We start from the raw sequence: 27,158 nt of genomic DNA, 5'->3' as shown, positions 1-27,158 counted from the left end.
AGGCTGAGGCAGGAGAATTGCCTGAACCCAGGTTGCGGTGAGCTGAGAACGCGCCATTGCACTCCAGCCTGGGTAACAAGAGTGAAACTCCATCTCAAAAAAAAAAAAAAAAAAAAGAAAAGAAAAGTCCAACATCATTGGTCATTAGGGAAATGAAAATGAAAACCACAGTGAGATACCATGTCATGCCTACTGGGATGGTTAACAAAAAAGAAAAAAGTGCCGGCAAGGAAGTGGAGAAATTAGAACCCTTGTACGTTGCTTGTGGGAATGTAAAATGGTACAACTGCGGTGGAAAAAGTGTGGTGGTTCCTTAAAAAGTTAAACATAGAGTTACCATATGCCCAGAGATTCTAGTTCTAAGTACTGAAAGAATTGAAAGCAGCATCTCAAAGACACATTTGTATACCCATATTCAGTGCAATGTTATTCACAATAATCAAAGGTGGAAAGAACCAAAGTGCCCATTAACAGATGACTAGATAAAATATTTGCTGTAGTCATGTTCTATAAAATCACAGCAAACACTAAATTAGCAAATATTCAACTATTCTTCCTGGGGAAAGTTTGGGGTAATGGTCCTTACAACCTCTGGTCACATTTCATCAACTGATTTATACCTGATTTTGTTTTCTGTATGTTTCTGCTTAAAGACATCTTACTAACATATATTCCTAGTTTCTTAACATTGAACTACAGCCAACAGAACCATACCCCATGCTTCAGTGATGATTATCTGGCACACATATTTTCTCTGTGAGGCATATCATAGCTGTCTTGAATTGAGGAACACTAGCTAGCCCTTAAGCACTATGTCTAGGGGCCAGCCATCTTAAATGGTGAAATCACCAAAAGGCATGAAAATGCAACACTTGCGGCACTAAACAGACTGAAAAGGATGACAATCTATAGCACGAGAGCTGAAACAAGATGGTGGAGTGGCCCCTTGTGTGAGCTCAGCTGCAATGTACTCTCTTGGCAACTCAAATTCTTTGTTGCTCTGCATTTGTCTGTGAATGACCATGAAAATCCTGTGAGTACTGATTTTGAGATTACAAATAAATACAGTCAGTAAGCAAGTATGCAACTACAGAATCCACTAATAAGGACTGACTAGATATATCTATGATGGAATATTATCCTGCCACAAGAAGGAATGGAATTCTGATGCACACTAAATATGGATCACTGAAAACATTAGGTTAAGTGAAATGAGCCAGGCACAAAAGGACAAATATTATATGATTCCACTTATATTAAATATATAGAGTAGGTAAATTCATAGACTGGAGGTTACCAGGAGCTTAGGGGAGGAACAATGGGGAATGGTTGTTGAATAGGTTTAGAATTTGTTTGGGATAATGAAAAAGTACTGGATATGGACAGTGGTAATGGTCACACAACAATGTGAATGTAATTAATGCCACTGAGTTGTACGCTTAAGAATGAAAAATTTTATGTTATACACATTTTGTGATAAAAATTGATAGATGTATTAATAAGATTAAATGGGTTGTTTTAATCTGTTAAAATCAAATGCTGAAACACCGATCACACTAATAGAGATTCTTATGTACCCACAGGTACTTTTAGAACAAGAACCCTCTTTAATATGTTTTTTCTTCTGGTTTATACAATATATTTTAAAACAGGTTTACTATTCAACAATATCAGTTGATTATTGAGGAATACAAGTTAATGAAAACATGCATGTCAGTTTCCTGGCTTTACGCTTTTGGTGAAAACTGATGCAGTACTAAAATTATTCTTTTTGATAAATTGCCAAAAGAAGGCCACCTTGAGAACCAACAACTGATGTTTCTAATTTACTTTTGGAATAAAATTGTCTTTGCAGTACATCACATGTGGGCGAACTAGTACTTTTAGGTAAATTACTACTGGTGCTACTGAGGTATGTTGGCACCGTCTATATTTTTAATCTTTTGCATTAATTTTCTTGCTTTTATCACCCTATTTCTCATCTGCCTCCTCCTGTACTGAAACCCCTATTCTCCTATCACTAGAGACAGCCATCTGTTAGAATATGGCTGTGGTTACTATCATAATTCAAATATTCCCTTTTAAGTATTTCTTGACCCAACAATTACAAAGAAGCACTGCTAGATATAAACATAAATAAAATGTGCTAATGAGGAATGCAAACAGTATTAAAATGTAAACTTGAAATAGGAAGGAATTTGTGGCCAAAGAAAAACAGATTACAATTCTTTCAGTCTTTAAAAATGTATCATAAAACTAAAAATGTTTCGCTACAGAATAACATTTTGGCTTCTTTTATGATAGCACAGAAGGGTAATTACGATTGTCATGAAAACACATTGAGCAGCTGTATACTGTTAACAAAAGAACCATTATATGATGCTCGTAAAAGCTGGCACTTTATACATTCACATTTCCTAGAAATTAGATCGTCTTCCCAATTGGAGTCGATACCAAAAGAGACTGTTTTCTATTAATTGTGGCTTTGTACCAGTCAATTTTTAGAGCCAACTGGATCATCTTTCTTTTGGGATATATCCCACATATTATTATGTGGAATTTATATATACTGATTTATATATACTCAGAAGTGTACAGTATAATGTTGCAAAGAATAATTTTTAAGTTCCCCCAAATCTGTAAAATTTTAACGTTAAAAGATGCCAGTTTCAGTATATTCTTTCACAAATGTACATCTGTTTAGATATTATTGAAAAAAAGCATAACGAATAACTCTGCAGTTTATTTTATGAAGGCTAATTAATAGGTACTTACTCATTAAAGACTAGGTCTGGTGCAAAATAGAGAAATTGGCTGTTCGTATGTTTGTACGATCTCCAGCTCAAGGCAAATGATGATAGACACATCCAAGAATACTGGATTAGGGTAATTTGGTCCTCAAGAGGCAAGTTTTTAAATCCTGAAGAACAGAACAATTAATCACAGAAATACACTTAGCATTTAAGTACATTCCAGGAAGACGCTTCTTAAGTCAATCCTAAACAGCCACCTTTCTTTCACTTTTCTCTTCTCTAATAGACTCAAATCAACTTAACAGTCATTTACAGGCACCCACCACAGGCCCAGCCCTGTTCCACATTTCATTTTAAATTCATCCTAAATTCTTGATGAGGGTAAACTGTCAGGGCAAACTAAAATTGGAAAGTTCAGCGAGTTTCAGTATGGATGACAGCCTAAAACCCTTGGTTAGATTGAGAGAATTTGTATTAACCTGCAAAACTTGCTTGCTCCCACCCACAATTAATAACGCTAAAATAAAGGGTCATTTAATAACTGTCAACCCCTGCGTATTTGCCATAACGGTAGGAGATTCCATTGTTCATGAGTTGGTGGTGCTTAAAAAATGAGCATGTGGTGCCTCCTATGGTCCAGGTTGATAGCAGACTTTGATAAAGTTCTAAAGTAGAACATGTTTCCTTGGCACCTGTCCTCTCTGGCTGACAGACTCAAGCTCTTCTTTTTTTTTTTTTTTTTTTTAAGATGGAGTCTTATTCTGTCTCATTCTGTCTTCCAGACTGGAGTGCAGTGGCATGATACTGGCTCACTGCAACAGGGGTTTTAAGTGATTATCCTTCCTCAGGCTCTCAAGTAGCTAAGGTTACAGGTGTCTGCCATGATGCCCAGTTAATTTTTGTATTTTCAGTAGAGACGGAGTTTCACCATGTTGGCCAGGCTGGTCTCCAACTCCTGACCTCAAGTGATCCACCTACCTCGGCCTTCCAAAGTGCTACGCTTACAGGCATGGGCCACTGCACCAGGCCTTCTTTTGTTCTTTTTTTAAAAATCAGCCCCACTGTCCCCAGGACCACCATGTTATTCTTCTGCCTGTGTAATTTCTGCCTGGGCAAGCTTCTCTTCAAAGAATCAGTCAGTGGAGCTTTCCCAACTGTTTCCTTACAACTGCTGGCTGAGCACAAGTAATCTCAGAAACTGCTTTAGATTAACAAACTGAGACAACATAATGGCAGTTTCTTTTCTTTCTTTTTTTGAGACAGCGTCTCACTTTGTCACCAGGCTGCAGTGCAGTGTTGCGATCCTGGCTCATTGCAACCTCTGCCTCCTGGATTCAAGTGATTCTCCTGCCTCAGCCTCCCGAGTAGCTGGAATTACAGGCACACGCAACCAAACCCAGCTAATTTTTGTATTTTTAGTAGAGATGGGGTTTCACCATGTTGGTTAGGATGGTCTTGATCTCCTGACCTTGTGATCCGCCCATCTCAGCCTCCCAAAGTGCTGGGATTACAGGCATGAGCCACTGCACCCGGCTATAATGGCAATTTCTAAGTGATGTTTCTGTAGATTAAGAGGAGCCTTATTAATTAAATTCCACGAAACAAAAAAATGACTAAAATAGGAATTTCAGGGACAATTTAAAGAGTGCTGGAGGCAAGGTGATTTTTTTTAGACAGAAGAGTCATTCCAGGTCTCCTACAACTTACTTGGTAGGCTTTGGCTTACTTGGTCTACCCTTAGATTAACCCTCGTTATGAGCTGCTAATGATGGGTCAGCTTGTGATTTCATGAACAGAATATATTTTACCTTATTAATATTTTTGGATGAAATTTTCCATTTTGTTATTGAACATAAGAAGTGTATCTGTCATTTTAACAATAAAATCCTTAATCCTGCATTCTCAGAAGAAATGAATACAGTACCCATATTTTTCCTATTCACTTGATCAATTTGCTATCCATTAAAAAATGTGCTATCAGGATTTCATGGAAAGCTAACTCCTGCTGCATGGTTGGAGATGGTGAAGTCTGTTGCCCAGACTTGTTAAGTTCAGGATGCAGCCTGTGAAAGGAGGGGCGATCCTACCTGGAAGTACCTTTGCCCATTTCACGACTTGGATCATTTGTTTGCCTGCTAAGCGGTTGAGCGTGGAGAGCAGATTTTCGGCTGTGTCTGGTTTTGAGTTGTCATAGCCTGCATACACAACTTCGGGTTCAATGTTTTCAAGGACCATAGCGGGGGAAGGCGTGAGTGCTCGCGAGATTGTGGAGAGCTGAGGAACCAGCGCTGTGTTGACTGAGGGCTCTTTTGCGGGTGCGATGTACGTCGTCCCTTCCTCTGGGCTTTGCGGGGGTGGGGGCGGGGGTGGGGGCTGCTGCTGCTGTGGCTGCTCCTCGTGAATACCTTTTAACTTTCCCAACTTCTTTGACTTTCGTGCTATAAGAAAGCATAAATAATAAGGCCAAATTAAAATTATATTGGAAATTTATTGACTTAGATTGGTTAAAGCACAGTTTTCTTCTCAACAGGTCTTGTTACATCAATAGGAAGATGACTGTTTATTCCATTAAGAGAAAATGTATAAAGCCCAAATATTATTGCTTATTATGGGTATTAGGAGAACACATTCCTTCCTTCTTTCATTAATTTTACAATTCCTTATTGCCTGTCTTCTATTAAGAGATTGCATAAGCTGCACAAGAACCCAGCTAAAATGTTGAGTATAATCAAGCCTTACCTTGTCCTCAACAAGTGTTCAGCCCAGTGGGGAAGGAGTTGGGAAATGTACCACCAACTGCACTGCAGTGCAGGCAGAGACTGATACCATGATAAAAACGAAAACAGCTAAAATTTATCAAATGCTTACTAATGCCAGGCACTGTTCTAAATGCTTTATATAAATTAACCAATTTAATACTTTTATACTGCTGTAATTCTCATTTTAGAATAAGGAAATGGAGACCAGAAAGTTTAAAAAATATCAGATCACACATCTCGTATATCTGAAGTAGAGTTCAGAGGAAGGATAAATTACTTCATATGCGAATAGGAAAGGAGGTGGGAGAGGTTAGAAAGTAGATGGGTAGATGGATAGATAATTGGGAAGACAGATGAATGAGAGAATGGATTTAAAAAAAAAAGTTCAGAAGTGTCAAACTGAGCTTAGGTATGCGGGAATCACTTAGGTTTCAAATGTAACATTTCAATTTATTTAAAATTCTTAAGGAAACAGACATCTTCTACCTAATTCTAACAGTCATAAGGAATTTACAGGACACAAATTTAACATAGAATAGGACTATGTTTTTAAAAATAGAGTAATTTCTGTTTACAATGATAGCCAAAATATTTATCATATTCATCACAGAAAATTTTACAATTCAGATAAAGATAAGCCATCATCCACAAAGAGCTATATTAAATATTGAAACCAGGCTTAAAAGATAAGTAAGACATAACTCCTGTCTTTAAAAAGTTGAAAATTAACAAAATTTTTAAACTTCAATAATTAATTTATAGATCGTCTCTTTAATAAAAGATTTGAGGCACAGAAATCTGATTTTTAGAACTGTTTCAAGGAAAAGCAGACGTATCATATTCACGAATGCTAATGGAAGATGCTGACCAAGTACTTCCAGGAGTGCTGAGCCGGCACTAGTAACTCAAGATACTTCTGATGAATGGATGAGTGAGCAAATGAAAAATACCCAGCAAAGTGCCTCAAAAACTCAAAAACTAGACAAAACAGAAAAGAACAAAGCACCCAGGTAATCTAAAAACCTAGTCAAATGATGACTCTATCAGAGCTTATGAAAATCCTCAATGGCATTAACCTGTCCTTGGGGCAATTAGATAAACTCTTCTCTAAGTCTCAACTGATTCATATGAAACATGGGCATGACAATGTTTCCCTCTCTTACCTCTCAGAGAATTAAATGGGTATGTTGAATAAAAATATGTTAGAAATGAGCAACATTTGAAATAATATGTCAATGTCACTTCCATTCTTCCCCCATAATTTCTGTAAGTATTAAAAATATTCCAGCACATTAAAATGTTCTCATCCTTTGTAGGACCACCTCTGATGATAACCATAATTTAATTGACTAGAAACAGCCAAGGGTGCTATTTTCAAATTTTATTAAAAGTGATATTTGCTTGCAAACTAATGATAAAATTCATATTGCTTTAGGCTTTCAGTCTACAATGCTGTGTTTATTCTCATGGCTGATTTAAGGTCAATGATAGGAAATATCATGAAGAATACTTAACATTTTCTCCAGCACTTATACACAAGGCTGTGGTCTGTAGCATGAACTTATGGAGCTGATTACCAACATCACAATTAGCATTTCAGGTACATTTAACTTTATGCTGTGATTTTGTGAATATATGTAGGACACTTGGAATTGAGTAATAATCCGTATTTACTCCAATAGTTCAAGATAATAAATATCTCCAGTGTGCACATTCTTCAGCCACGGATATTTGCCCAATATCTTTTCTAAAAGCACCAAAAATATGGTTACATAATTAATTATATCACTCAAAGTAATGTTTCTAAAATGACTGAATATTTTATGTTGTTCCAATACATGCTGCATTGTAAAATTGAAGCTCTTCAAAGATGCTAATAATGTCTTACGTATCCTTATCACATCATATCACTTCCCATGATGCCTATGGGTACTCAGTAAAAATGTTTGTTGAACAACTTTACCTTATTTTGAAATTTTAGTAAACTTTAACAAACTATTACATATACAAAGTATTAGTTTACTTCCCTATGGGAAATGTGGGCAAGCTTCTGAGATTTTAAGATAAAATTTCTGAATTGTTAATTATTACTCCTTTTCAAAATGTCTACTGTGTAATGACCCATTTGTGGAGTTATTACTCCTAAAACACCATATCTAAAATAACAATAAGCTAAACGTATTTAGCATTTCATGTTCCAAGCACAGTAAAAAGAGCTTTTACATGTTTTCAGCATTCCAATGCTTACCATGACCCTACGATAGACACTATCTTCATTTTTCGGGCGAAAAAACTGAAACACAGAAAAATTAACTACTTTTTCATATTGCAGAGGTAGTAAATACAAGGGTGAGGATTTGAATCCAGCTATGGCTCAGAGTTCACGCTCTTAACCTCTATGCTACTGCAATCATCCTTCCAAACTTTTTATCTAATTTGCATGTATTTTATACTTTAAGATTAGCTGCCATAAGCTTCAAATCCAAGTGTATAATTAAGATATTTGCTAATTACACAGAAACATTGTTGGCTGAAGATATTTAAGGAAGATGTTTCTATTCTCCAAAAGCATCAGTGAACATACATTTGGGACCTTACCAGTATATAACACCTTACTAAATCAATATTGAGTTAATGGCCATTATACTTAGTGATCTCATGTTCCCAGCTGGCCAGACACACACACTATCTTCTCCATTGCCAGCAACAGTAGCTCTGTGTGTGTGTACACATTCAGGCTACATTAATATGACTGTAAATGTCTCCCAGTCCTAATTAAACTCACTTAAAAGAGGAGTTTCACTTGTTCTACCTGAATGTTATAATAACTAGTACATGCTTAGTGGCTGCCCTCAGGTGCCTCGTCCTTAATTACTAGCAACATTTTGGCAGCCACTCTTTCCTGGCACTGCTGGGAGACAACTCCCGAATTGTTCCCTGAGGAACTAGCATTGGGGAGGCCCTGCTTCCTGTCCTGACCAAACTGTGAGCGAACAGGCAGAGCACATCTTTGTGGGACTCTATTTAAACTGTGCAATATTTCCAATGGGATCTAAAGATACATAAGAACTTTGAAACAGGACATGGCAAGATTTCCTTTTTTGCCCTGCTCTACCTCCAGAGGTGGATATGACCTGCTACATACCCTTCTGACAAGCCACTCTTGTGGCTGAATGATGGCTGGCCAGGACTTTCACCATGTAAAGATTCTTCACTCTTAGAACTGGTAATCAGTACAACTTTCCCCCTCTGGAGTACAGTAAAAGAGTGATGTATAGTAAAACATGGAATCTTCTTCAATTATAATATTTCTTTAGAAGAAAATAAAGTGAGAATTCTGTCATTGCAAAAATGCTTCATGCCATGCCTCGACATTTTAGGTCTTGGCAGTAAACATTACAGAGGCTATATTGAGGTTATATTAAAATATATATTTTTCGGGTCATAAGCCAAATGTAATTACTGCCCACAAAACAGTAACAGCATTCTCTCCCCTTGCCCCCACTGCCCACTATCCTCTTTAACAGACTGTTTCTCTTGTCACCCTCATACCCGGGGCACTGATTCCAGCCCAATAACCCTAATTGTGCTTTCCTGTTTTCCTCATCTCTGTATCTGCATGACTTCACTTTGCCTTTCTGCTGTAAAAGGAGGAGTACTCTCAAAGACAGGGGGCATCTAAGTAATCTAGCCATGAAACCAAAGGAAGCAATGTCGTCCTTCTACAGGCTTAACAGCTAATTTGCACTGATAGGAAAAAGATCATCTAAATCAATCCTGATGTATATACACCAGTAGAACTGGGTCCTGGTGCAATAATTAGCTTGTCAATTGATTATAAAGAAGGAGCATATTAATTGTTTAGAAATACTCTTAGAGGGGTTAAAAAAGTAGAATATAGGCTGTTTTCTTTTTTAAATTTCCAAATAGTCTCAGAATAATCTATACAATTTAACAAGTTAACAAGCATTATTGATTTTGTAGACATAGAAAGGTGCTAAGAGAAACACAAACCCAACCTTTGACCACTTTAGAAAATATTCCAGGTACTGCCCCCAAGATGGCTGAATAGGAACAGCTTCAGTCTTCAGCTCCTACAGAGATCAATGCAGAAGGTGGGTAATATCTGCATTTCCAACTGAGGTACCTGGTTCATCTCAATGGGACTGGCTGGACAGTGGGTGAAGCCCATGGAGGGCAAGCTGAAGCAGGGTGATGCATCACTTTACCCAGGAAGTGCAATGGGTCAGGGGATCTCCCTCCCTTAGCCAAGGGAAGTGGTGAGAGACTGTACCAGGAAGAGCAGTGCATTCCAGCCCAGATACTGGCTTTTCCCATGGTCTCTGCAACTGGCAGACCAGGAGATTCCCTCAGGTGCCTACACTACCAGGGCCCTGGGTTTCAAGCAAAAAATTAGGTGGCCATTTCAATAGATACTGAGCTAGTGGCAGGAGTTTTTATTTTCATTCCCCAGTGGCACCTGGAATGCCAGTGAGACAGAACCATTCACTCCCCTGGAAAGAGGGCTGAAGCCAGGGAACCAAGTGGTCTGGTTCAGGGAGTCCCACTCCTACAGAGCCCAGTAAGCTAAGATCCATTGGCTTGAAATTCTCACTGCTAGCACAGCAGTCTGAGGACCAGGGATGCTCAAGCTTGGTAGGGGGAAGGGTGTTTGCCATTGCTAAGGCGTGAGTAGGTGGTTTTCCCCTCACAGTGTAAACAAAGCCTCCAGGAAGATGGATTTGAGCGGAACCCACTGCAGCTCAGAAAAACCACTGCGGCCAGACTGCTTCTCTATGTTCCTCTCTGGGCAGGGCATCTCTGAAAAAAAGGCAGCAGCCCCAGCCAGGGACTTATAGATAAAACCTCCATCTCCCTGGGACACAGCACCTGGGGGAAGGGGTGGCTATGGGCTCAGCTTCAGCAGACTTAAACCTCCCTGCCTAACCACTGCGAAGGGAGCAGTGGATCTCCCAGCACAATGTTCAAGCTCTGATAAGGGACAGACTACCTCCTCAAGTGGGTCCCTGACCCCCATGTATTCTGACTGGGAGACACCTCACAGGAAGAGCCAACAGATACTTCATAGAGGAGAGCTCTGGCTGGCAGCTAGCAGGTGCCTTTCTTGGATGAAGCTTCCAGAGGAAAAAACAGGCAGCAATCTTTGCTGTTCTGCAGCCTCTGCTGGTGATACCCTGGCAAACAGGGTCTGGAGAGGACCTCCAGCAAAATGCAGCATACCTGCAGCAGAGGGGCCTAATTGCTAGAAGGAAAAATAACAAACAGAAAGGAACAGCATAAACATCAACAAAAAGGAGGTTCACTCAGAGGCCCCACCCAAAGGTCAGCAGCGTCAAAGACCAAAGGTGGAGAAATCCACGAAGATGGAGAGAAATGAGAGCAAAAAGGCTGAAAATTCCAAAAACCAGAATGCCTCTTCTCTTCCAAAGGATCACAACTCCTCACCAGCAAGGCCAAAAAACTGGATGGAGAATGAGTTTGACAAACTGACAGAAGTAGGCACCAGAAGGTGGGTAATATACTCCTTTGAGCTAAAGGAGCATGTTCTAACCCAATGCAAGGAAGCTAAGAACCTGAAAAAAAGGTTAGATGTATTGCTAACTAGAATAACCAGTTTAATAGAATAACCAGTTTACAGAAGAACATAAATGACCTGATGCAGCTGAAAAACACAGCATGAGAATTTCATGAAGCACATACAAGTTTCAATAGCTGAATCAATCAAGTGGAAGAAAGGATATCAGAGACTGACGATCAACAAAATGAAATAAACCCCAAGACACATAATCGTCAGATTCACCAAGATTAAAATGAAGGAAAAAATGTTAAGGGCAGCTAGAGAGGAAGATTGGGTTATGCACAAAGGGAAACCCATCAGACTAACAGCAAATCTCTCGGCAGAAACCCTACAAGCCAGAAGATAGTGGGGCCAACATTGAACATTGTAACAGAAAAGAATTTTCAACCCAGAATTTCACACCCAACCAAATTAAGCTTCATAAGTGAAGGAGAAATAAAATCCTTTACAGACAAGCAAATGTTGACAGATTTTGTTCCCAAAGGACTGCCTTACAAGAGCTCCTGAAGGAATGAATAAATATGAAAAGGACCAACTTGTACCAGCCACTGTAAAAACATACCAAAGTGTAAAGACCAATGACACAATGAAGAAACTGCATCAACTAAATAACCACCTGGCATCATAATGACAGGATCAAATTCATACATAACAATATTAACCTTGAGATAATCCAAGATGGCTGAATAGGAACAGCTCTGGAATGCAGTTCCCAGAGAAAATACAGAGGGTGAGTGATGACGACATTTCCAAAAGAGTTTTCACTGCCTACAGATCAGGAGACTGCTGGGCACATAAACCAGTAAACCTGGAAGAAATGGGTAAATTCCTGGACACTTGCACCCTCCCAAGCCTAAACCAGGAAGAAGTCAAAACCCTGAATAGATCAGTAACAAGGGCTGAAGTTGAGGCAGCAATTAATAGCCTACCAACCAAAGAAAGCCCAGGTCCAGACGGGTTCACAGCTAAATTCTACTAGACATACAAAGAGGAGTTGGTACCACTCCTTCTGAAACTATTCCAAACAATCCAAAAAGAGGGAATCCTTCCTAAATCATTTTATGAGACCAACATCATCTTGATACCAAAACCCGGCAGAGACTCAACAAGAAAAGAAAACTTCAGGCCAATATCCGTGATGAATACAGATGCAAAAATCTTCAATAAAATACTCACAAACTGACTGTAACAGCACATCCAAAAGCTTATCCATCACGATCAAGTAGGCTTCATCCCAGTGCTGCAAGGCTGGTTCAACATATGCAAGTCTACAAATTTAATTCACCACCTAAACAGAACCAAAGACAATGGTTCTCACATGATTATCTCAATAGATGCAGAGAAGGCCTTTGACAAAATTCAACAGCCTTCATGCTAGGTATCGATGGAATATATCTCAAAATAATAAGAGCTATTTACTACAAACCCACAGCCAATATCATACTGAATGGGCAAAAACTGGAAGCATTCCCTTTGAATACTGGCACAAGACAAGGACGCCCTCTCTCACCACTCTTATCCAACATAGTATTGGGATTTCTGTCCAGGACAATCAGGCAAGAAAAAGAAAGAAAGGGTATTCAATTAGGAAAGGAGGAAGTCAAATTTTCTGTTTGCAGATGACATGATTGTATATTTAGAAAACCCAATTGTCTCAGCCCAAAATCTCCTTAAGCTGATAAGCAACTTCAGCAGTCTCAGGATACAAAAATCAATGTGCAAAAATCACAAGCATTTCTATACACCAATAACAGACAAACAGAGAGCCAAATCATGAGTGAACTCCCATTCACAATTGCTACAAAGAGAATAAAATACCTAGGAATACAACTAACAAGGGATGTGAAGCACCTCTTCAAGGAGAACTACAAACCACTGCTCAAGGAAATAAGAGGAAACAAACAAATGGAAAAACATTCCATGCTCATGGTTAGGAAGAATCAATATCATGAAAATAGCCATACTACCCAAAGTAATTTACAGATTTAATGCTATCCCCATCAAGCTATCATTGACTTGACTCACAGAATTGGAAAAAACTACTTTAAATTTCATATGGAACCAAAAAAGAGCCTGTATAGCCAAGACAATACTAAGCAAAAAGAACAAAGCTGGAGACAACATGCTACCTGACTTGAAACTATACTACAAGGCTATAATAACCAAAACAGCATGGTACTGGTACCAAAACAGATATATAGATCAATGATACAGAACAGAGGCCTCAGAAATAATACCACACAACTACAACTTTCTGATATTTGACAAACCTGAAAAAAAATAAGCAATGGGGAAAGGATTCCCTGTTTAATAAATGGTGTTGGGAAAACTGGCCAGCCATATGCAGAAAACTGAAATTGTATCCCTTCCTTACATCTTATACAAAAAATTAACTCAAGATGGATTAAAGACTTAAATGTAAAACCTAAAACCATAAAAATCCTAGAGGGAAACCTATGCAATACCATTCAGGACACAGGCATGGGCAAAGACTTCATGACTAAAATACCAAAAGCAATGGCAACAAAAGTCAAAATAGACAAATGGGATCTAATTAAACTAGAGAGCTTCTGGACAGCAAAAGAAACTATCATCAGAGTATAGAGGTAGCCTACAGAATGGGAGAAAATTTTTGTAATCTAGACATCTCACAAAGGGCTAATATCCAGAATCTACAAAGAACTTAAAACAAAATTACAAGACAAAAAAATCCCATCAAAAAGTGGGCAAAGGATACTCCTCAAAAGGAGACATTTATGCAGCCAAAAAACATGAAAAAAAGCTCATCATCACTGGTCATTAGAGACATTCAAATCAAAACCACCATGAGATATCATCTTACACCAGTTAGAATGGTGATCATTAAAAGGCCAGGAGACAACAGATGCTGGAGGGGATGTGGAGAAAGAGAAAGGCTTTTACACTGTTGGTAGGAGTATAAATTAGTTCAACCATTGTGGAAGACAGTATGGTGATTCCTCAAGAATCTAGAACTAAAAATAGCATTTGACCCAACAATCCCATTACTAGGTATATACCCAATGGATTATAAGTACTAAAAAAACACATGTACATGTACATTTATTGCGGCAATGTTCACAATAAGAAAGACTTGGAACCAAATCAAATGCCAGCAATAATAGAGATAAAGAAAATGTGGCACATATACACCATGGAATACTATGCAGCCATAAAAATGAATGAGTTCATGTCCTTTGCAGGGACATAGATGAAGCTGAAAACCACCATTCTTAGCAAACTAACACAAGAACAGAAAATCAAACACTGCATGTTCTCACTCATTAGTCAGAGTGAAGCAGTGAGAACATATGCGCACACGAAGAGGAACATCATATACCAGGGCCTGTTAGAGGGTGGGAGGCTAGGGGAGGGATAGCATTAGGAGAAATATCTAATGTAGATGATGGGTTGATGGGTACAGCAAACCACCATGACATGTGTATACCTATGTAATAATCCCACACATTCGGCACATGTACCCCAGAACTTAAAGTATAATTAAAAAAAAATAGAAAAAAAAATCCAAATAAGTGTGTAAAGCTATCCACAGATACTTGCATCTGTATCTATAATACATGTAACTTTGTTGCAATTGTTATAGAATACATTTATTACTTACTTAGCAAATAACTAATATCCACCCATTGTATAAGATGTATACGTTTTGTGAGCAATGTAACACTGACTAAAAAGATCTGAGCCCTGATAAGAGATTACAATCTTAGGGAAATTGAATCGATGCATAATAAAGTAATTAGGTTTATAAAGTTGGCTACGGTAAGTTTTGGGTCACTGGCATTTACAATATATTTGGAGAGAAAGCCAATGGCAGAGAAAAGCTGTTTTCTCTCTCCATGGGGGCTCACACTTTTCTGGCTACTCTATAGTGACTCCCACCAAGCCCTGGTTTGCTTTTCCTGTGATGCAGATTACACTGAAGGCCCATGAGGACCAGGACACTTTACTGTATGGGGACCCACCTAGAGTTAAGTGCCCCTGACCCACCTAAGAGGAGAGTCCCTTAGGTCAGAAGCCAGAACTGGGCAGAGGGGCTCAAGGGAATCTGAGGGAGTCAGAATGGGGGTTCTCTGATTTTACAGAGACAGTAACCAATTTTTGAAAGATGATTCCCCATAACAGAAATATGATGTCTTTCCTATTGGAGACAGATAGGAAGTCAGATAGGACAAAGCTGGGAAGATGCTTCCGAGGTACTTCTGGGGCTAGACAGATGGTGAACATAATGACTTGTACGGCATTTGTATTTTCTGTAACAATATTCTTTGTTTTTCCTCTAATATGTACATTTTCCATCACCCCTCCCCTTTTTAATGTCAATCAAACTCAGGGATGTGTGCACACAGGAGGGGTTTTCAAGGTGAGACAACAGGTTTTTGAGTTCTGGTCAGGCTGGGGACCTCATTAGACCAAGCAAGAACCTCAGGGGAAGATGAAACTCAGATCATCAGAGAAATGGCTTTTGGTAATCATCTCTGGGCAATGAGAAAGCTTCTGGAGATTTCTTCTGCTCAAAGCCTGGCTGGTTTTGAATAAAAAGACAGATCATCACTGGACTGCGTGGCATGGGGCTGAGGCTGCCCTGTAACTCTCAAGTGCCCCCCGGCACCTCTTAGGAAGAGCTGCAGCAGTGTTGAGGCAAAGAGGTGGCTGGTGCCTCCCTGGCAGGGTGGGTGGACAGTGGATTGACCAAGCATGACAACTCCTACTTGGGCCCTGTCACTGTTGTGCTGATATATACTGAGGAATCTCAGAAGGGAGTAATAAAATGACAAATCTACCCACAAAGCTCTAAACAAAACATGCTTCTGAAAGAAAGAAAGGTGGAGAAATACTACAGTTGACTCATTCCAGAGTAGAGGCTGAGGTCTATGAGAAGCCCAACAATGTCTCTTTAAGTTTCAAAAACTTAAAGAGACATTGGCTAAATCAGGGTGAGCATCTACTGTCTATTTCCACTGAGGTCAAGATAAGATATGAAGGGTTTAAAGGGCAGAAGAAGGGATTTAGATTAGACATTAGGAGAATTTCCTCCCAGCATTCTGGAATGTGTTATGGAGAAAGTCTGGAATGCACAACTAGCAAAAACATGAACTATTTTAAAAAAATTCTAAGGTAATAGGTAGGCAGGCATCCTGCTTGCCTGAGGGCAGTTCTGCCCTGAGGCAGAAGAAAGTGATTAAATGAGTTATTGAGATCTGGTGGCCCTACAATTGAAGTAAATAAGACCCTCTGATGTACATTCCAGATTTACATTTATCTGAAATAAATCTCTCTGGTTCATACTCTTCTGAAAAACAGGAATAAGTCCCTTATATGTGTGGTAAAAGACAGTTCCAGAAATATGTTTCCAAAATATGCACAAAGGGCAAAGACTGTGATCTCAGAATGCTGGCTAGAGAGAATGTGCAGCATCATGGGAAAAAAAACAAACACCTAACATCCTCTCTACTCTCTTCTATGTTGTCCCCCACCACCCTCCTTTTTTAAAAGCAGTTTCACCATTATAAAGCAAACTGTTTGCTCAGTACTATATGTAAAACACACTCTTTGGTTTCTCCTAATCTTGAGATTAAATTATTTTGTTGGTAGAGAAAATAGTAAAGAGTTATCATGAACGGAGAATCTATATGTCAGGTACTAAGATAACACCTTTTAGAAATACCCCATTTAACGTCTTCATACGCATACTTTGAGGTAGGTACTGTGTTATCACCATTGCACAGAGGGGTAAAGTGACTTATGCAGAATAACTGTAAGTAGCATTAAAGGGAAGTGACTTATTGTAATAACATCAATAACTACAACAGAGAAATCCTATTATATTTGCAGATGACATCTAATGACATCTAATCAGAAGGTCAAAGGGGGTGAGAAGAGGATCGACAGCTAAAATGGCTTTTCTAAATGATCTATAAGGTCACCACTGGATCACCTCTAGTGACAGAGATAAGTCTTTTAAATAGGAGGCTTGTAACAACCTGTACCAATACACAAGATGTTTTCATTTCTAATTCCCTGGGCAGTCAACTTCTTTACATTGGAAGGCTATTTCACTGTTACAGACAGCTCAGGCTTTTTGCTTTTGCTCCCCGTTATGACACCTTGATTCTAATTGGAGGAGAAATTAATGCAGAAATCAATCCAGTCAGTCCATATAAAACAAAGAACTTACTAGGGAAAGAACCTGCTACTTCTTTTATTAAAAATAAGGCTCCTGAGCTCCATTGCAACTGATGAGTTTTTCAGACAAATATATTATTATTTAGATATAAATATCTAATCAAATTTACATTCTTTAGAAAACAGAGTATCTGCTTTGTAAATGCTTATTCTCTGGGGATAACTATGCTGAAGACTGATGTATGTGCATATGTAAAGCAAATGAGCAAAAAAGAAAACCTCCAAGTAGTTTCATAACACATTTAAAATAAGAAAAATAGCACACGAAAGCCATAGTCACACAGCAAATAGCCCCTCCCTCAGTTAAAAGGTTAATTCTTTAACAGCTTCAAGGCTGCCTTCTTGGCATATGTTTGAGCAGAGAATTTATTACATGAAACACAATCTCATTGGGCATGCAAGGTAAAAAGACTCATTAAGAATGTTTTATGAAGAAACATTACTGCTCTAACAAGGTCATGGGGTGTATAAGGTATGAGAAAGAGGCAAAAGGCAGTGACCTGGAAACGGACTACAGCACCCAGCTTACTTAACTAGGCCTTCCCAAGTTCTGGCATGATCTTCACTAGGCTTGGGCTGAAAATAACTAGTTAAATGCTGGAACCCAGCATTTAACTGGTAGAAAAGCCCCAGGAAGGGCCTTGTGCATACCTCCACAAACTGTCAAGCCAACTCCAGCAGGGACTACATTAAGCAAATACGATATACAAAAGTAAGAGCTTACCAAACAGATAGATGAAGGGAATAGTTACACTAAGTAATAGTTCTTTTAAAAACAAAACCTTAAGCCAAAGATTCCTTGAATAAGCATTTAACAATATTCAAGCTGTAATACATACACATTTGTTTGCATTTCACCTTTTAGGCTGTTCAGTTATTCTGTTCTCCCTCTAAATATTTGTTGCTACTTTAGTGCAATGATTTCTGCATCTTGGTCCTTTGATTATATCCAGTGACTTGGAAGTACCCAAGATTTCTAAGACAGTGAAGGAAGTTGCCTAAATTTAATTTCAGAATTTTTTTTGCGATTAGTATAATTTGTGTACTAAGAAATAAAAACTCTTAATGAGGAATAAAAAAATATACACACCAGGAGAGCAGTTTCCTCTCCAATATTAATTTTCTTCAAAATATTTCTTCCCTCTTAGTTCAACAGTCTTTCTGTAAAATAAATTACTTATAGCTACATCATTATAATTTTAATTATTTTTTGAAGAACTATTACTTAACATATATTATAAAAGCCAGGTTAATTATAATCAAATCATAAGTAATCCTTTACATTATTTATATAAAAATTATACTGATGTTTACTCAAGAATACTAATGCTGTGATTATAACTGAACCACTAAAAATTATTTAAATTGCTTACTAAGAAAAAGAACTAATGAGCCAGATAACCAAACAAAATAATAATCTTGTGAAATGATACAAAATTTTTTTTCACAATTGCTTTAACAGTCTGCATTTCTGAGTACTATCATTCTATTATTAAGAACATTTTATAAATGCAAGACAAAAGAAGCTAAGCAGAGTTTTTAAACAATCTTCAGGTCAGAAGCTAGTACTAATATAAAAAAGGATAAGCATAGTAAGTACACATTAATCAGTTAACAGGATGCCACGCAAGCTGGAGAGTAAAATTAAATAGGCCCGAGGAAGGAGAAAGCAAACCTTAATATTTACCACTTTTATGCATTTAAATGTTACTCCTCATTTTATTCCACTGATATTATCAAAATTAGTCTAAATTAAGAATTAATAGCAGCCAACAATGCATGTACTTCAAAAAATGTTATTTTTCTAGGCTGGGATCTCTTCAGGATACAGACTGAATTGGTCTGGAAACTCCCAGATAAGGCAGAGCCAAACAAACAAAATGGCCTTTTTGAATAAGTGATTCTCTTGCAGTTGCTTCTCCTGTTTGGATTCCAGCTTGTCTCTGCACACAGGGTTGGTACTGCAGCATCCTGAGGCACTTGGACGATGTCTTGTGCCATCAGGTCTCAGGGCACTGCCGAGGACCTGGTGGTGAGCGGGACCATGCCAGGGTGACCGGCATAGGGGCAGATACACAAGCCTGCCCTGCCCAGCTCTGTTTACAAGACTAACTTCTATTTTTTCATTTGGTATTCTGCCACAGTGTAAATTCCAGAACTTTGGTGACTCTCTCGAAATCTAATTCTGCACAGCAGGCTGAACAAACACCTCTTTAAAAGAATGTGCTTCCCATTTTAGTTTCAAAAGTATTCTTTGTATTTCTATCATTTAGTCATACTCTACCACCCCAAAGTAAAAGGGTCCGAGGGAGAACTTAACAAAGTTTTTAATACATAAGATATCAACTCATTGAAAATAAGCTTTTAGGGAAATTTTAACATTAAAGGGTTTTTTAGTTTTAGTGATTCCTTATAATCTGTATTTTCCATTCACATGAGCTCGAACCAAAGACTTGGAAAGAAACAATTGGATGTTATCCATCAAAGCTGTGAAGAATCAGTCCTGGGAGGACTTCTGGAAATTTTAATTTGGGTAGTTCAGGAAGGGCAGCTGGGTCTTTTCTGAAAGTTTTTTTTGAGGGGGGTATTAGGACTGTAATTCAGATCGAATAAATGGAATGTGCCGCAGCAGCATGGGTTCCTTTTCATAGGTAGAATGATGGAAAGCATCCTTGACCTTGACCCTCCCTTCCTTATGGAAGGGCGAGTGATGCAGAGAAAGACTAATTTCCCTCGGCCACAAATGCCCATCATCAAGGCTAGGTTTTAGTACCCAAATTGTGAGCACACTGAGAGAATGAGAGCCTTCTAGACTCAGAAAGGACCTCATAAAACACCCAGTTTAATCTATGTTAAATGAGAGGAAATAAAGTTCCAGAAGGATAAACTAGCTTGTCAGGCTTCCAGTTCACAGAGGTGGCTTATACACAGAGACTCACCATTTCAAGTTCAGTGCCCTATTAGCAGTGTCAGTATCATGATTTTTATGTAGGAGGGACTTAGAGAAATGTGTGGAAACACATTTGCTTCATAAGATGTTTATTGATATTTATTTAGGGCAGATTGGAAGGCATTTGGTGAAAATTATGAGAGGAAGGCTAAAGACTTATCCCAAGGCCATCCAACAACCACTGAATTATCTGTTTAATTGGGCATAAACACAAAACCATCCAAATGGAATTTCACCTTTTTACAAAATAGTTTCCCCAGAATTACTGTGAGAAGCTACAAAGTTGGATGACAAATGTATCCATGACCCTTGGTGGCTAGCTGGTTAGCAGAGAGCCAGTGTTTATGTGATTGTGAGCTGTCTTACCTGTGTGGGACACCTATGTTTAGTAATCATGTACCAAAAATATGCCTTCATAAAGTACCCAATAATTGCCATGCATCATTCTAACTGTAAAGTGCAAGAAGACACTGAAGAACTGTTGTAGACCTGACTTATCAAAGCCCTATGAATTGAAATCAATATATTATAACATATGAATGTTAGATACAAGTTGAAGCCCTAAAGGCAAGTAACTATGGTGGCATAAACATCAGTTTTTCTAAGTACCAAGCAGCATGTGGATGAATAGATCTATGATTACCATATTGCCCTCATTGTACATGGCCTAAACTAATCTCTCTGGGAAGTTAATCTTTCATAACATTTCATTAACATCAGTTGGGTTAAGAAATCACTTACATAAATTATTCTCCATATTATCACCTGTTATAGTCCATACTTTTCTTTTCACTTGGTTCCTATGCTTAAAAAACTAAACAATATTTTAACATTGTATTTGCAGGGAGCTCCTGTCAGCCAACTTCTTCTGAAGAACACATATATTACAAAAAACATCGAGAAAAGAAATTAGAAATTTGTGAAAGGAACCATGTAAGATATACTATGTATCTACTTTGATAATTCATAAGGACCAAATATGATGATTATATATATATATTCATATTCATCTCTTTATACACACTATGCTTTAATTTACTTACTTCCCAAAGTATAAATAACTACTAAAAACTACAGATATTTTAAGGGCTTAATAAAACGAATGGGATATAACTGAGAAGTTCAAATGATAAAAGATCTAAACAATGATGAAACACATAAAGCCAAAGACTACGAAAACAAAGATGATCATACTGCTTCTCAAACTTTGGTCAGTGGTTGATCTTCCTTCTAAATATATATTTTATATGTGTGCATTATATGTCTAATTAACATATGCAAATATTTCCAACATGTCTTTCATTTCTTATTTTATTTTTCTGTTAAACCTCAGGGCTTACTCAAGATGCAGAATTTTGGGCTGCCCGAAGTCCACATGGCAGAATATCTACAAGTGGAGGCTGGGAGTCTTCATTTTTAACAAACTTCCCATGTGATTATTCCTGCACTTTGGAATTGAGAACTATCAACCTAAAGGTTCTGAATGAGATTAGAGAAAGGACGAAGAGGGAAATTGAGAAAAGATGGTTTATTAACAGGAAGGAAGAAAAAGAGGGAGGGAGGGAAGGAAGAACAGGTATTAAAAATGTGGTCTATACCAGCTTCTCAACTTCGTTACATTTTGGGCTGGATAATTCTCTGTGTAGGAACAGTCCTGTGTGTTGTAGAATGTTTAGCAGCATTCCTGGCCTTCTACTCAACAGATGCCACTAGTAATCCCTCAACCTCCAGTTGTGACAATCAAAACTGTTTCCAGATTTTGCCAAATGTCCCTTCTGAGGGTAAAATCTCCCCTACTTGAGAATCACAGGTCTATACTAAGGAAGTTGTTAGAACAAGCACAGTAAGCTAGAAAGATAATGAAATTCCTTCGCTATATAAAAAACAAATGAAAACTGAAACAAGAAGCATGCTAATTCACTATGCTCCTAAAGTTAGTTTCCTTAATGGCACAAGTCATAAACTGGAAAGTGAACTCAGCATAATAAAAGAATTCATTTTCATCTTTCAAAATTTAGCATATTTCACACAAACATTTGCACTTCTCACACGGCTTGAGAAAATTTTCTTTGAATCTGGCAATACCTGCACCTAACAGGTAGACCTGGAACTGGCCACTCACTATGGCATGGAGACAAACAGCTGGACCTGGACGGGCCACTCCCCTTTGATGGAGCATTCACACACCCCCACCCCCCGCCAACCATGCTTTATAGATGGGTGAATTCTATGAAAAAATTCTGTAAATATGTCATGGGTGTTGCATGAGATTAGAATCTATTCATATGATTATTTAAAACTTACATTTAGTTTCCCAGATGCCCAAGTCTTAGTAGTAGGTCCACACTTTTAAACTACAAACATAATTTATAAGCAACACAAGCTCAAGTACACAGTCCACTAGAGAAGTACCCAAGGTTTAGTGTAATCGTCATATCAGGTTTATTATTCACCAGAAATGGCCAAGTATGAAGCCACACCCAAAGGGCGTATGTACTGACTGACAAGCACATATCCTGGATGTTATTACACTCATAAAAAAAATGAGTAATGGCTGACTGATCTGAACATTCACACTCACATTAAAATTCAAGCTGGGCTTTCTACAATAGGCTTCCTTACTAGCCATCCATTAAAAAGAATATCTGTTCCTGTGATAGAACAGGGCTTCCCCTAAACACACATTTCCTTCAGCTGTGTTGCTGCTACTAGTCCCCAGGGCTGACTTCCTGCTGACAAAGGTCCACACCCCTAGGTTTACGATCTATGTCTCATCTTTGAAAGTTGCACCTCTTTCCCTATCCCATGCCGAATTAGGTGTGCAAATGAATATGATTGCATTGTGAAGGAATTTCAATTTCCAGGCAAAAGCTCTACAGAGTTACTTCAATTGCGAGTGCAGCTTACACTCCTCAGTTATCTAGGCACACATTTTTCTCAGGAATGAAAGCCTTATAGCAGTGTTCCCAACCTTTTGGGCACCAGGGACTGGTTTTGTGGAAGACATTTTTTCCATGGACAGGGGTGGGGAGGATGGTTTTGGGATGAAACTGCTCGACCTCAGATCATCAGGCATTAGATTCTCATAAGGAGTATGCAACCTAGATCCCTTGTGTATGTAATTCATAATAGGGTTTGTGCTCCTACGAGAATCTAATGCTGCAGCTGATCTGACAGGGGGTGGAGCTCGCCTATCACTCACCTCCTGCTGTGCAGCCCAGTTCTCAACAGGCCAGGGACCCAGTACTGCTGCCTTATAGGTCCCGCCTGATAATGCTGTCTTTTTTCAGCTGGCAGCCTTCTCTATTTCCCAGAGGTGGAGCTGCACTACTGCCTTTGTGTTCACTGTCTTATTTCCACTCTATTCAAGCAGCCACCCAGACAAGGGCTGAGGCTTCCTGTCAATCTTGAAGTTCCTGGGAAGACAGGTGCTCCTTCTACCTGAAATTAGTACATATCCCTGACTCTGACCTTGGATTACTTGTATTCTAGAAACCACGGATTCCAATAATTTAGTTGATAATCCCTGGGGGTTTACTCCACGAAGCTCCTCAACTAAACCTTTTTCTTAACTTACTCATGTTGGGCTTGCTTCACTCTTGGTTTTGTTTTCTTTCCATTACTTCTTTTCTACATTTTTGGGGGGGCTCATTTATCCATCCTTCACTCTAAGTCAACTCATCCTAATTTTCTTTCTCCTTAAAACTAATGAAGTTCAACATTCAGTAAAAACCATCAAACCAGGACTGAAATTCCCACCTCAGCAGCAACAGTTATTCCAACACCCCATTTTCTTCCATTCCGGTGACAAAAATTTTAGTTAAGTAAGCATAATCAAGAAGTTCAAACAGTATTTAGGATTCCTTGCCAAGGACTGAAGAGATATGAAAGACTTTCTTGTAGTATATTATCATTTAAGAAGTTGCCAAATTATGCTATATAAGTCAACAGTAAGGATCAAGACTTATCATGTTCTTTTTGGAAACTGCACCCTCCCGGTACAAGGCTGGAAAAAATAATATTACACTAAAACTTTGTTAAAATACCATTATTAGACTCTGTTATAGGACTAGTTTTATAATGAAGTATTTTGTGTGTTTGTTCATTCATTCATTCACTCATTCACTTATTCAATAAGCATTTATTAAGCATCTACTGTGCTAAGTGTTCTGAATGAAAAGGCAAAAGGACAACTCTGTTCTTCTAAGTTAAGACTATTTGTCAAGAAATAACCCATAAACAGATAATTGTAATAAAATGTGATGAGTGTTATAATAAAGGCTCTGGAAGCACAGAGAAGGTACTAATCAACTCCATCTAGGAAGTGATTAAAAGCTTTATAGGAAAAGTCTCAATAAATTATACACACATAGAACATTGTAAAACTGTCTAAAAGGGAATGAAAGCTCTCCCTACTGCGTAAAGCTGATCTCTGAGGAGTGCACTTAACCTGGAGGTGATGAGTTAGCTAGAGATTTATTAGCACAGGAGAGGAATACGTAGGGGCCATTTCAGAACTGTGTTGACAAAGGCACATTTGGAAGTCTGTGAGCAAGAATTCAGAGAGACTTCATGGAAGGGAGGGACAGAGAAGGGAATGAGGTGGGTGACAGAGTGGCAACATGTATTTGTTGGACGTAGGTTATTACATAGTATGCCGGGCAGAATAATGAAGACATTAAACTTCACATCCCTGGGATCTGTGAAAGTGTCACCTTACATGGCAAAAGGAACGCTGAAGATTCAGTCACGGATTTGAAGATAGGGAAGTTATTCTGAATTGTCTGGGTTTGTGCCATGTAATCATAAGGGTCCTTATTGGTGAAAGATGGAGGCAAGACCAAGAAAAAGGGAGATGTGACGATGGAAGCAGGGGTGTAAGTGATGCCTTTAATCTAGCTTTGAAGATAGAAGGGGCCACAAGCCAAACAATGTGGGCAGCCTCTAGATACTGGAAAGGGTAAGCAAGTGAATTCTCTCCTAGAGGATCCTCTAAGGAACACAGTCTGTAGACACATTGAATTTAGCGCAGCCCAACCCATTTTGGACTTCTGACCTGCAGAACTGTGAGGTGATAAACTTGTGTTGTTTTAGGCCAATAAGCTCATGGTAAATTTGTTACAGCAGCAAAAGGAAACTAATTCCCACAGGAATCCAGGGGCCTTCCTTCTTGGCCCTCCTATGTGTCTGGTACAAATGAGAGGCCCTTGTTGTGGCTGACAAAGAGGGCCCTGTCACTCAAACCAGCAGTGCTAATACAGCAGAAATTGCTCCCCCACTGAAGCAGAGTGAGCGTGGGCGGGAGGAGCCCCTGACTGTGTGGACAGGGCCGGGAAGGCAGGTGGTAGGATTCTTAGCACAGGTAGATTCACAGGAGTGGCTGAGACCCTTTCAAGGGGTGAGGGAGAAGGCAGAGACAGAGGGGGTATGTGTGTTTCTGGTTTGAAAACAAACTACCACTGTGTTCATTGCTTTATGTTCAGTCGTAGACTCCCATTTGTTTTGAATTTCAAGTAATCTAAGGGAAGCTTCAGATTTTATTTACAAAAAGGCAAATGATTTGACAAAAACTGAGCTACTGGATATGAACGCCTGCTTGGGAATGGGACAGTTAGTGGGTTTTGGAGTAAATAAAGCAAATAAAGTCAACCATTTAAAAATTTCCCCTTCATTCTAGATCTGTCTTTAAACTCCAGAGAATTTTAATTGAATCTCTTATATAATACTCAGAAGTCAGATAAGGACTTTTCTTTACCCATAAAACACCTGGAAAACCAACAATAGCATCACCCCTCAGGTATTACCTAAAAGAGTTCAATGGCATGACCCAAATCACCTCTATGGAGTGAAACAAAGTGGTTCAAGAGGGTATCTCCTCTGAAGAATGAACACAATAGAGAGCACATCTACTTGAGCACTAGGAAGACACCAGCCACACAGAGACATTTCTATCCAACCATACTGATGAGAGGCATGAGCAAAGGCAAACATGGTGGGAGCCTGGGGCATGGAGCATGTTGCGGGGCAGGGCGTAACCCCAGTTCCCTTTGCTCTGCATCTCCCAGGGGTATAAATACAAATGTCTACATGCGCCCAGGGTCTGAGGTGGGGCAGGTGAGTGGAAGTGAAGTAACACTTAGGGTAGCATCTCCAGGTTGCTTTCCTCTCTCTTAATGAATCACAAGCCATGCCAGTTCCCTCCTTCTCCTCAGTTTTCTCCCCGATACTGTTTCCGACTCTTGACTTCCCAATACAAGGAAGTAGAGTCACTGTTTCAGTGCTTGTCCTCTCCCACAATATCTGACCTACCTTAATCTGCACATTTTAAATGCTCTACTCCAAATGTCTGTAGCATTTAAATGTACAACTTATCAAATATATTTAAAAGTTATTAGGGAGACATAAAACTGGTAAAGTCAGTAGACTAAAAGTTATTATGCCCCTTTGTAAGGCCCTGTTAGCGTTGGCAAGGCAAATGCAAATACATGACCTTGAAACATCGTATTCAGGGACTTCTCCCAATGAAGAAACAGTTACAGAATGCTGATCAGTGATTTCCTTAAAAAAGATAAAATAACACTAAAAAAAAATAAACAAATAAAACAACTAAAGGCCTGTTAGAAAACCAGCAAAAGGACTTTCTTATCCTAAGGAGAATGCTGCCAATGTCAGCAACCCCTGGAGCAGTGGTTCCTAGCCCTAGTGAACTGATGCACAACAGAGGTCTTGAAAAGGAAAGATGCCCATGCTCCATTCAGATTTACTGCGTGAGAATCTCTAGGGGCAGGGCATGGGTGAGTATGTTTAAAAGAAAGACTTGACAGATGATTCTGACATGCAGTGAGAACTGTTCCACAGGATGGCTTACGTACAGC

At 38.8% G+C, this 27,158-nt stretch overlaps 1 protein-coding gene across 9 annotated transcripts in view; it reads right to left on the bottom strand.

Annotated features, from left to right (window-relative positions):
• NR3C2 (nuclear receptor subfamily 3 group C member 2) overlaps positions 1–27,158 on the bottom strand; it is a 356,613-nt gene that overhangs the window by 62,883 nt on the left and 266,572 nt on the right. For all 9 annotated transcript variants that reach the window (XM_008992565.5, XM_035292341.3, XM_078366026.1 and 6 more), the window contains 2 exon segments: positions 4,841–5,191; positions 2,776–2,920 (listed from right to left, as the gene is read on the bottom strand). In XM_008992565.5, the coding sequence (XP_008990813.1) occupies positions 2,776–2,920; positions 4,841–5,191 (496 nt within the window).

This window comes from Callithrix jacchus, chromosome 3, assembly GCF_049354715.1.
Source record: "Callithrix jacchus isolate 240 chromosome 3, calJac240_pri, whole genome shotgun sequence".
Taxonomy (NCBI): Eukaryota; Metazoa; Chordata; class Mammalia; order Primates; family Cebidae; genus Callithrix; species Callithrix jacchus.
Note: the sequence above shows the minus strand (reverse complement) of the source record. Positions and strands in the feature narration are given on the sequence as shown.